Source organism: Ranitomeya variabilis, chromosome 1 (assembly GCF_051348905.1).
Source record: "Ranitomeya variabilis isolate aRanVar5 chromosome 1, aRanVar5.hap1, whole genome shotgun sequence".
Lineage (NCBI taxonomy): Eukaryota > Metazoa > Chordata > Amphibia > Anura > Dendrobatidae > Ranitomeya > Ranitomeya variabilis.
In genome coordinates, this window is record NC_135232.1 from 1091535553 (window position 1) to 1091547966 (window position 12414).

The 12414-nt window shown below is 41.0% G+C and overlaps 1 protein-coding gene across 4 annotated transcripts in view; it reads left to right on the forward strand.

Moving 5' to 3' along the window:
- Positions 1–331: 331 nt before the first annotated feature.
- Positions 332–12414, forward strand: part of LDB2 (LIM domain binding 2) — a 415373-nt gene continuing 403290 nt past the window's right edge. For 3 of the 4 annotated variants that reach the window (XM_077280011.1, XM_077280010.1, XM_077280013.1), the window contains exon 1: positions 333–911. In XM_077280011.1, coding sequence (XP_077136126.1) covers positions 780–911 — 132 coding nt within the window. In that variant the 5' untranslated portion in view covers positions 333–779. Of the gene's footprint in view, positions 912–12414 lie in introns of all 4 variants that reach the window. The other variant, XM_077280012.1, reaches the window with a different exon arrangement.

Consider the following 12414-nt stretch of genomic DNA (forward strand, 5'->3'; position numbering starts at 1 on the left):
GATAGATAATAGCTGATAGATAAAAAATGGCATAGCAACCCTCCAAATAAATGATTCTGTTTATTCGCCCAACATGGCGACGTTTCGGCTCATGTGTGAACTTTTGTCAGACCTTTTTTTAAGACAGACATGTAGAGAAATGGATGGATGGATAGATAGAGCTATAGATGGAGAGGAATGGATAGACAGTTAATTACAAACTTTCCTATAATCCCTCAGATTTCTTCTGGACCCATAATGATTTCTTTTCCTCATTTGCCTCCTAATTTTGCTAACTCTCCTCTTCTCTCAGTGAATCTCCGCGTTGCCCGCTCCTCACATTTAATGGCCGGGCTTTTTATTAATAATAGATAACGCACCTACATAGAATGAATAGAAATGAGTGAGGATCTGAAGCAGCAGGATAGATGCTCGGCACAGAAAGTATCAGGCTTCCCTATGGGACCGTGCCGGATGAAATGAAAACAAATCCTCTCCTGGTGTGTGCGGCGCCCGCTGTGCGGACAGGAAGTCGCCCTCTTGGCATACGGCTTCTTTAAAAGCAGTGAGTGTAGCCTGAGGCAGTGCAGCCTCTCGCTCCGGCGCTCTCCCTCTCTCCCTCTCTCTCTCCCTCTCTCTCCCTCTCTTCCTCTCTGTGTCTTGCCATTCAGGGCTTTACCAGCAGTTCGCAGGCAGTGTGCTCTGTGTTTGCATCCTGCGAGTTTATGCTGGGGAGAACGCGCAGCCCATGAGCTCTATATGGATGCTGTTGCAAATCTGATTCTCTGGAAGCAGAAAAGATGTCCAGCACTCCGCACGACCCTTTCTATTCTTCTCCTTTTGGTCCTTTCTACAGAAGACATTCCCCATACATGGTGCAGCCGGAGTACCGTATATACGAGCTGAACAAGCGGCTGCAGTCTCGTATGGAGGTAAGTCCTTTCGACCTTCCCCTATAGCGCGTCATGTAGGATCCCATAATGCGCCCCATGCAGAGTCCAAGCTTTCCGCCATCACCTGTATTATCTCCTATCACCTCCGCTCATCGGCTTCTATATTAGTGGAATTTGGGATTTTGTTTGTAAACAATTGGGGTAAAGTTATGATTCTGTCTTGAAATCGTCCAATTTACAATTTTGATCGATTCTTTCCGATGATTCGGAAAATATTTAGAAGATATTGAGATGATTTTAAAGTTGGTAACAGGAGGACAATGTCTGACCTACGCCGAGGACTTGTAAACTTATATTTGCAACTTTTGAGTTTGGTAAACTGTGACTGTGGATGATGGGAAGACACCGGGATGGAGATGATGAATATTGAATAGGCTGTCTGTGAGCTCGTACTTGTAAAGTGTTGAAAAGTGTGTGAACTGGTGTCATGCCGGGCGCCCGACGGCACCTGTATCCCCAATATGTCGCCACCCTGGCGTGCATGCCACCGCACAGCTGTATGATGTCAGCGCCGTGCACATGTGTGGAGTTATTTTACAGAAGTGTAAAATGAGACGTTCACTTAAAGGATGCACAGAACACGGGCGGCTACTGTGAGTCCTAGAGGGGCCACCCTTCCAAATATTCAGTTGTGTACCTTCATACGCTATGTAGCAATTCTCATATGTACAGCACCCTAAGCGTTTAGGAACAATATCTAAATTAATTTTTGTTTTTAAATTGCAGTAATCATGACATACACTTTATACTACAAAACTTTCACAGTGACCCAGAAGTTTACACCTCCTCATTACACAGCCATACAAGAATACGTAGAAAGCTATCTCTAAAGATTAATAATACAAAAGCTGAACATCACTACCTAAAACTGCACGAAACACAAATAAAAATTCACAAATAGGTGAAGGACGTGCTCCGTCCTCCCTAAAAACGTGGAGAACGTGCTCCGTAAAAAGGTGGAGGATGTGCTCCTTAAAAAGGTGGAGGATGTGCTCCTTAAAAAGGTGGAGGATGTGCTCCTTAAAAAGGTGGAGGATGTGCTCCTTAAAAAGTTTGAGGACGTTCTCCATAAAAAGGTGGAGGACATGCTCCCTATAAACATGGAGGACATGCTGCGTAAAAAGGTTGAGAACGTGCTGCATAAAAAGGTGGAGGACGTGTTCTGTAAAATGGTGGAGGACATGCTCCCTAAAAATGTGGAAGACGTGCTGCGCCAAAAGGTCGAGAGCGTGTTCCACGAAAAGTTGGAGGACGTGTTCCATAAAAAGGTGGAGGAAGTGCTCCGTAAAAAGGTGGACGACGTGTTCCATAAAGAGGTGGAGAACGTGCTCCCTAAAAACGTGGATGACGTGATGCGTAAAAAGGTGGCGGATGTGCTCACTCTTACATGGATAAAATTGTGTAATGATGTAATAACACAATAGTAAATATTTCCTATAAATAACAAAGAAATAGCTACAGAAATAAAGCAATAAAGACCAATAGGTCGGTGATTATGGACCATAGAACATAGCAGCCGCACATGATATAAACCTGTTATACATTACATGAGCTGATCCGGCCAATACTTGTACAAATGTAGCAGATTTTAATAAACTGAATATTCCATTGAATATAGTTCTATTCAAGAGTACACAAAACACCCAGTAATATCATATATACATATATATATATATATATATATATATATATATATATATATACATATATATATAGATATAGATATATATATAGATATAGATAAGTCTCCTAGGGATGTACCATGTGCCCACATACATTAGTATATCTCCTCACTTCCATGGCGGTACTTTCTTTCACCCTGGGAAAAGTTGAGTTCACTGTCTTAGCCCACTATTTAATACCCTTCACCATATAAAGTGTCTTGTTGGCACGAAGTCCCCTGGGCACATGCCCCTGTTAGCCCTCCTTAACAGGTCCCCATTTCTACCTTTGCTATATACATTACATGGACACGTGCAAAGTACCTGATGGCACAACTCTGCTTGTCAGTCTTACAAAACATGACAGTGAGAATTGCATTGAAGACGTCTTACTGTGTATAAGAGCCCCGCAGAGGCAATAGAAAGGCAAGTGTCATAGAAATGATCTAAAAGCCACCAGATCCCCCTACTCCAGGACTATTTGATGTAACAATCCTTGGATCAGACACTTTAAGGCTGTGGCCTCGGGGCAGTGTTTCCTGCCATCACTAGTGGGATGCCCGGCTTACTCACAGGACATGATCATTCCCTTCCAAGTTCTGACTGTTTCTTTATTTCTTCTTGATCTTTTTTATTTATTTAACGGCCTTCTGCTCGATCTCCAGCCATGGACGAACGATCTATAGGAAAAACGATCTTGTGCGAGCCTAGATCGGTCCACCAGGGTCTTCTCCCGCCGTTATCTTGATAACGGATACCTAATAGTTAAACATTAATTTTCTTACATATGCAAAAATAATGGAAAAAGAACAGGAGAAAAGTAAAAAAACATTTAAAAGGCATAAAAAAAAGATAATAAAATCACACATGAAAAAAAAAAATCAAAAAACTTTTATCTAAACTCGAATACTCATCATTTGCAAACAGCTAAATGGATAATGATTGTTACTTGAAGTGTTTAACGTTTCTTGTCGTGAAACAATAGTGCGACCGAAAACTGTATTTATATGTTGTTGTGGGGATGTTTTGCCTTTTTTCCTGCAATTATGGCTTCTTATTTAAATAGTGTATTTATGGCTGAAATTGTGTTTTTTGCAATGAGATTAACATATTAATTATTCTATAGCTTGTATCACCAATATTACACTTTTAGTAATAGCGCAGCAACTACAGCTACTTTACTAAAGTGCAAACTTTTTTCTCACAACTTTGTATCTACACAGTGAAAACCTTTTATATCACGCAACTTGTATCATTCTGATTTTTCATTGTTTTGTTTTTTGCTTATATATCATATTCCTCAGTGCTTTACAGACATTATCATCGCTGTCCCCATTGGAGCTCACAATACAAATTCCCTATCAGTATGGAACGTGGGAGGAAACTGGAGTACCCGGAGGAAACCCACACAAATGCGAGGAGCACATACAAACTCCTTGCAGATGTTGTCCTTGGTGGGATTTGAACTCAGGACCCCAGTGCTGCAAGGCTGCAGTGCTAACCACTGAGCCACCCTGCTGCCCATTGGTTCGGTCATAATTTAGTGAGCACTGATTGGACAAAAAGTGAACGTCTGCCATCTATCATTTTCCTGCATAGTCTCAGAAGCTTGGAATCCATATTAGTTCCTTCTGCCAAGAATCAATGTAACCAATAATGAATTCCCAGTCTGTGCGCCCCAAGCTGCCCTCAAATAGTCCAAAAACAGATTGCTCTTTTCAGGATAACCCCCCCCCCCCTCCTATTGCTAATAGGATAGTACTCATAGGCTTATATACTACTGCATTGGGACCGTCCTGTAGTCTGTGTAACTCTGGAGCTGCTCAATATTTTTTAAAAATATTTCTTACCAAAAAATATAAATACAACTAGTTTGTATAAAATGGAAGTTCCACCTAACACAACCAGCGAACGTAGTAAATCTTCATATATTTGTATTGTTGTTTTATATTGTTTTGTTTATTTTCTCCTTTTGTCACTTTAAAACTGTCAATAAGCTGCTGTTGACTGATCTGCTATCCTTATAATATGCCTCTATTAAGCAGTGTGACTGTAGAATGGTGAGTGACCCATTGGGAATGGGCTCCGATTAGCCTATAAAGGGGTTATCTGGCACCTGTGCTATATACACTGCTCAAAAAAATAAAATGCCACATCCTAGATATCACTGAATGAAATAATCCAGTTAAAAATCTTTATTCATTACGTAGCGGAATGCGTTGAGAACAATAAAACAACAAAGTGATCAATGTAAATCACAACTAATAAATATCCCATGGTGGTCTGGAGTTGGAATGATACTCAAAATCAAAGTGGGACATAAAATTACAGGCTGATCCAACTTCAGTGGAAATAAGACAAGGAAATGATGCTCAGCAGTGTGTGTGGCCTCCATGTGCCTGTATGATCTCCCTACAATGCCTGGGCATGCTCCTGATGAGGCGGCAGATGGTCTCCTGAGGAATCCAAGACCCGGATTAAGGCATCCGCCAACCCCTGTACAGTCTGTGGTGCAATGTGACGTTGGTGAATGGAGCGAGACATGATGTCCCAGATGTGCTGTATTGGATTCAGGCTAGATAACAGGTGGGCCAGTCCATAGCTTCAATGCCTTCATCTTGCAGGAACTGCTGACACACTCCAGCCACATGAGGTCGGGCATTGTCCTGCATTAGGAGGAACCCAGGGCCACCGCACAAGTATATGGTCTCACAAGGGGTCTGAGGATCTCATCTCGGTACCTAATGGTAGTCAGGCTATCTCTGGCGTATGGAGGGCTGTGCGGCCCTCCAAAGAAATGCCACCCCACACCATTACTGACCCACTGCCAAACCGGTCATGCTGAAGGATGTTGCAGGCAGCAGATCGCTCTCCACAGCGTCTCCAGACTCTGTCACGTCTGTTATATGTGCTCAGTGTGATCCTGCTCTCATCCATTAAGAGCACAGGGCACCAATGTCGAATCTTCCAATCTCTGGCAAATGCCAATCGCCCTGCACGGTGTTGGGCTGTAAGCACAACGCTCATTTGTGGACTTTGGGCCCTCATACCACCCTGAGAGAGTCTGTTTCTGACAGTTTGTGCAGACACATGCACATTTGTGGGCTGCTGGAGGTCATTTTGTAGGGCTCTGGCAGTGCTCCTCCTGTTCCTCCCTGCACAAAGGAGGAGGTAGCGGTCCTGCTACTGGGTTGTTGCCCTCCTACAGCTCCCTCCATGTTTCCTGGTGTACTAGCCTGTCTCCTGGTATCTGCTCCATTCTTTGGACATAGTGCTGACAGACACAGCTACCCTTCTTGCCACATCTCGCATTGATGTGCCATCCTGGATGAGCTGCACTACCTGAGCAAGTTCTGTGGGTTGTTGACACTGCCTCAAGCTACTGTACAGTACCTCTAGGGGTGAGAGCAATGTCAAAATGCAAAAGTGACCAAAACAACAACCAAAAAAGATAACAGAGAAATGATCTGTGGTCTCCCCCTTCAGAATCACTCCTTTATAGGGGTGGTCTTGCTAATTGCTTATTATTTCTACCTGTTGTATGTGCTATGTGCACAACAGCAAGAGAAATTGATTAACAATCAGTGTTGCTTCATACTTGACAGGTTGATTTCACAGAAGTGTGATTGACTTGGGAGTTATATTCTGTTGTTTAAGTGTTTCCTTTATTTTTTTGAGCAGTGTGTATATTATTACAGATTTATTATATTATATATTATTATGGAATTCTTAGTAAAGAAAGGTTTCTGCATCTGGCATCATCGTTTGCCACTATGTATCCAGGAGACACAGGATGTCCGCAGCACACAGATAGCCGGTTGATTTTAATCGAAATTGTGTAATACTTCAGTCTTCCTGTGGTGGCGCTGCAGAGGAAATGAACACTTGTTTCCAAGTTCACCTTGCAGATTATAGTTGATTGATAAAGATCCAAGCAGGGGTACATGATGACTCAGAATAGCTTATCATTGGAGAACCAGGGGCGTAACTATAATAGGTGCTGGGGTTGCTATAACATCGGGCCTTGGAGACTAGGGGGCCCCAAAGGTCTCTTTGAAAAAGAAAATCCCTTTAATTCCCATTATTTTCCTGCTCATGAAAACATGAGTAATGAATGTAAATATATGGAAAGTTGCTTTACGCTTCTTCACTACATTAAATGCCGAAGTGTTTACCAGGACTACACAAGCGGTCAGTCCTTTCTACATCAATGGAGTTGACATTTATTAGCCTGCTTCAAATCTGACAACCCCTTTAAGGGCAGTTCATTAATATGTACTATTAATAATATAAGAATACTTAAAGGGTGCCACACCTGAGCACAGGTTATGGGCGGTATTGCAGTTCAACCGTGTTCACTTCAAATAGTCTATGCTGCAATACCGGACACAACCTGTAGACAGATGTGGCACTGCAGTTTAAAGAAAAAAAAATTCTGCCACATTTTTCTAATTCTGGAAAATCCTTTTAAATTATAAATTTCATGTGAAAGAATTTGCGAATTTTTGAAAAAAGATTGTGGGAATCTTAAAATCCCTAGAGATCTGCAATTCTAAGAAATTACTATTGAAGCAACGCTCTGACATTTCTAAAGAATTCGCCGTCAATTGCATAAAAAAAAAATTGGTAACTGGAAATAGCGAGCAATCGGCTCCCGTAGTCGCCGTTAAATAAATTAATTTGTTAGGATGTTGCTATTTAAGCGATTCACTATTCAATATTTTCTGTAAATTAGCCCCCGAGAAGCGCCACAAATCCACTGTGTCTCCTGGCCGCCGGACGCTGCTGACATGGATATTTCTTACTATTTCTGCCTGTGGGACTCCTGGATCGGTTATTGCTCACAGATAAACTAAGAATCCAGAGAGTCAGAAAGAACAAGAATAAATATTAAAAGCTGGAATATTATTGGAGCGCCCTTATTATCATTGGCCACTAGGTGTCACTGTCCCGTCCGTGCAGCGTCACAGGTCCACATTCCGTCAGACACAGCGATGGATCGGGTCTGTATCATCTGTGGGAGGCGACTACATAAGTAGTCAGATTGTTCAAGTTCTAGTATTGGTTTCCGTTTATATAGAGTAATATAAAAACATGGGGTCAAATCAGTTTTCTACGTAAAAATACAAATCCAACTAGAGATGCAGAAAGACATGTCTATAATACAATACAGGGAATATAGAAACCGTTATCATCCAATGTCAGAATTACTATGTGATATAGTCAGCCGCTCTGTCTACCTGTTATCTGCAGTATTATCTATATCTATCTATCTATCATCTATCTATCATCTATCTATTATCTATCTATCATCTATCTATTATCTATCTATTATCTATCTATATATCATCTATCTATTATCTATCTATTATCTATCTATTTATCTATTATCTATCTATTATCTATCTATCATCTATCTATTATCTTTCTATTATTTATCTATTATATATCTATCTATTATCTATCTTTCATCTATATATCATCTATCTATATATTATCTATCTATCTATCTATCTATCTATCTATCTATCTATCTATCTATCTATCTATCTACCTACAGCTTCTATCTATCTATCTATCTATCTATCTATCTACAGTATCTATCTATCTATCTATCTATCTATCTATCTATCTATCTATCTATCTATCTATCTATCTATCTATTATCTATCTATCATCTATCTATCTATCTATCTATTATCTATCTATCATCTATCTATCTATTATCTATCTTTCATCTATATATCATCTATCTATCTATTATCTATCTTTCATCTATATATCATCTATCTATCTATCTATCTATCTATCTATCTATCTATCTATCTATCTACAGCCTCTATCTATCTATCTATCTACAGTATCTATCTATCTATCTATTATCTATTATCTATCTATCTATTATCTATCTATCATCTATCTATCTATTATCTATCTATCTATCTATCTATCTATCTATCTATCTATCTATCTATCTATCTATCTATCTATCTACAGCTTCTATCTATCTATCTATCTATCTATCTATCTATCTATCTATTATCTATCTATCTATCATCTATCTATTATCTATCTATCTATCATCTATCTATTATCTATCTATCTATCTATTTATCTATCTATGTATCTTCATCACATAAGCCGGAGGTCAGGGTGAGCAGCACAGAACTGAGATGATGATACATTGGAGCTGGACTTCTTTGTCAATGCCCCCGGATATTCTGGATGGCAGATGAATAGTAGAGCTGGTAGCACTAGATGCAGCAGAGCCAGATGTGCGGATCACACAGGAACAGAAGCAATATATAGGCAATGTGATAACTTGTAAGAGGAGCGTAGCTACACACAGGAACAGCCGAGCTGTGAGTGTAGACAGCAGCAGGATAGCTAAGAAGAGTTGTTATCAGGCAATTGGACAAAGCAGAGTTGAGAGGGCGACAGCTGAGATGAGTTGATTAAAATGAAACTTGACACAGCTGTGTTGACATTTCTGGTATCATCTGGATCGCTGAGATTAGTTGGGTATCAGACAATTTGACACAGCAGAGTCGAGAGTGCGACAGCAGCAGGATAGCAAAGACACATGCACACTGTCAGGATTCTGCTCCGCTCCCCCGATCCAACGATCGTCATGAGACCACAAGTCTGCAAATCTCCCTGTATAAAACGGATTAAGGCCAAACCTGTGGGATAATGGAATAAAAACATGGACAGAAACATATTGTTTATATTGAAATTGACAACGCTCTGCCCCATCTGTCTTGCCATGGGTATCAACGGACTTAAAGGGACTCTGTCACCTGAATTTGGAGGGAACAATTTTCAGTCATAGGGGCGGGGTTTTCGGGTGTTTGATTCACCCTTTCCTTACCCGCTGGCTGCATGCTGGCCGCAATATTGGATTGAAGTTCATTCTCTGTTCTCTGTGGTACATGCCTGCACAAGACAATCTTCCCTTGTGCAGGCGTGTACTATGGAGGACAGAGAACGAACTTCAATCCAATATTGCAGCCAGCATGCAGCCAGCGGGTAAGGAAAGGGTGAATCAAACACCCGAAAACCCCGCCCATATGACTGAAAATTGTTCCCTCCAAATTCAGGTGACAGAGTCCCTTTAAAATGGGATCTGAAGGTTTAATCTTGGTATTTGTGAGGAAAAAATAACTCAGTGCATGCAGCAGTATTCCTCTGCCAGATCTGGCACGATCCACCATACTGCAGTGCTGCCGGTCTTCAATACTGCGGCCAGCACAGATGTGAGCAGATCGTGCTAGACACTACGCCTGTAAATATCTAGCTATTTAATAGGGGTTACATGAGATTTAGGTTTGCTTTCTTCAATAAATGACACCGGCCATCTATGGTTTCTATCTTGTGTTCCCTTAGGTGGGGCTGAGCTGTAATACCAGCTACAGCCAGAGTACAGGAGTGGCGCTGTATCACATGACCATTCAGTTGCAGTCTTCACAATTCCATCAGCTCTCCTTATTCTAAGATTCATTTACTAAACCCCATATCTGCAGGTTATCAGCATTATTCCTGGTGACACGGTCCCTTTAAGTATTTGCTGCATCATTTCTACATCTCTTGGTAGGAAAAACACAACAAGCTTTTTGCTGCTTTTTTTACTTCCACTTTCGGTGCAGGTATTTCCCCACTCGTTAGTACGGATGAAATCTGTTGTAAAAACGTTGAAACAACCGATATGATGTAGATTTCAATCTGCTCCATATCTGTAATTCACAAATAAGCGACGTATGCGCGAGACCTCAGGACTGTCACTCACTTTGCTGTCACCGGGAAACCCTTCAGCTTTTGTGACAAATCTGCATTGAGAAAACGCAACGTGTGCACCCAGCCTGATAATCCATGGAAACTCTACAGCCATATATTTAATCAATGTATTATACTAATTTATTATTATATATTTATTATGCTTATTCACATGCTAGATGGTGGCCCGATTCTAACGCATCGGGTATTCTAGAATATGTATGTAGTTTATTTATGAAGATTTAAGAATAATGCAATGAATACACAGGATTCGGCCATCCGGGCATGACCAATCAGTGAAGCCAGGGCCGGCTCCAGAATTTTGAGGGCCCCGGGCGAAAAGTCTCAGTGGGCCCCCCCTTTAACACATACCATGATTCATGATGCACAGATACAGCAGAGTAATATAGCATAGCCACGTAGCATATAACACAGCCCACGTAGTATATATCAGCCCACGTAGCATATAGCACAGCCACATAGCGTATAACACAGCCCACGTAGTATATAACAGCCCACGTAGCATATAGCACAGCCACATAGCGTATAACACAGCCCACGTAGTATATAACACAGCCCATGTAGCATATAGCACAGCCACGTAGTATATAACACAGCCACGTAGTATATTGCACAGCACACATAGCATATAACACAGCCCACGTAGTATATAACACAGCCCACATAGTATATAGCACAGCACACATAGCATATAACACAGCCCACGTAGTATATAACACAGCCCACATAGTATATAGCACAGCCATGTAGTATATAGCACAGCCATGTAGTATATAGCACAGCCACGTAGTATATAACAGCCCACGTAGCATATATATAGCACAGCCACGTAGTATATAGCACAGCCACGTAGTATATTGCACAGCCACGTAGTATATTGCACAGCCACGTAGTCCCTGCACTTGAGTACACTTTAAAAGTTTTCCCAATTTTTTGGACTGACTGACCTTCATTTCTTAAAGTAATGAAGGCCATTCTTTTTCTTTACTTAGCTGCTTTTTTCTTGCCATAATACAAATTCTAACAGTCTATTCAGTAGGACTATCAGCTGTGTATCCACCAGACTTCTGCACAACACAACTGATAGTCCCAACCCCATTTATAAGGCAAGAAATCCCACTTATTAAACCTGACAGGGCACACCTGTGTAGTGAAAACCATTCCCGTTGACTACCTGAAGCTCATCAAGAGAATGCCAAGAGTGTGCAAAGCAGTCATCAAAGCAAAAGGTGACTACTTTGAAGAACGTAGAATATAAGACATAATTTCAGTTGTTTAACACTTTTTTGTTAAGTATATAATTCCACATGTGTTAATTCATAGTTTTGATGCTTTCAGTGTGAATGTACAATTTTCATAGTCATGAAAATACAGAAAAATCTTTAAATGAGAAGGTGTGTCCAAACTTTTGGTCTGTACTGTATATAGCACAGCCCACATAGTATAAAACAGCCCACGTAGTATATAGCACAGCCTACGCAGTATATAACACAGCCCACGTAGTATATAGCACAGCGCATTCAGTATATAGCACAGCCTATGTAGTATATAACACAGCCCACATAGTATATAACACAGCCCACATAGTATATAGCACAGCCTACGCAGTATATAACACAGCCCACGTAGTATATAGCACAGCCCACGTAGTATATAGCACAGCCCACGTAGTATATAGCACAGCCCATGTAGTATATAACACAGCCCACGTAGTATATAACACAGCCCACGTAGTATATAACACAGCCCACGTAGTATATAACACAGCCTACGTAGTATATAACACAGCCATGTAGTATATAGCAGTGTGGGCACCATATCCCTGTTAAAAAAAATAAAAATGGAAAATAGTTATATACTCACCTTCCGGTGGCCCCCAGATCCAGCCCAGGCCTTTAGCGATGCTCCCGCCAGGTCCATTCCCAGTGATGCTTTGTGGCAATAACCCGTGATGATGTAGCGGTCTCGCGAGGCCACTACGTCATCTGGGGTCATTACCACAAAGCATTACTGGGACCGAAGCATTG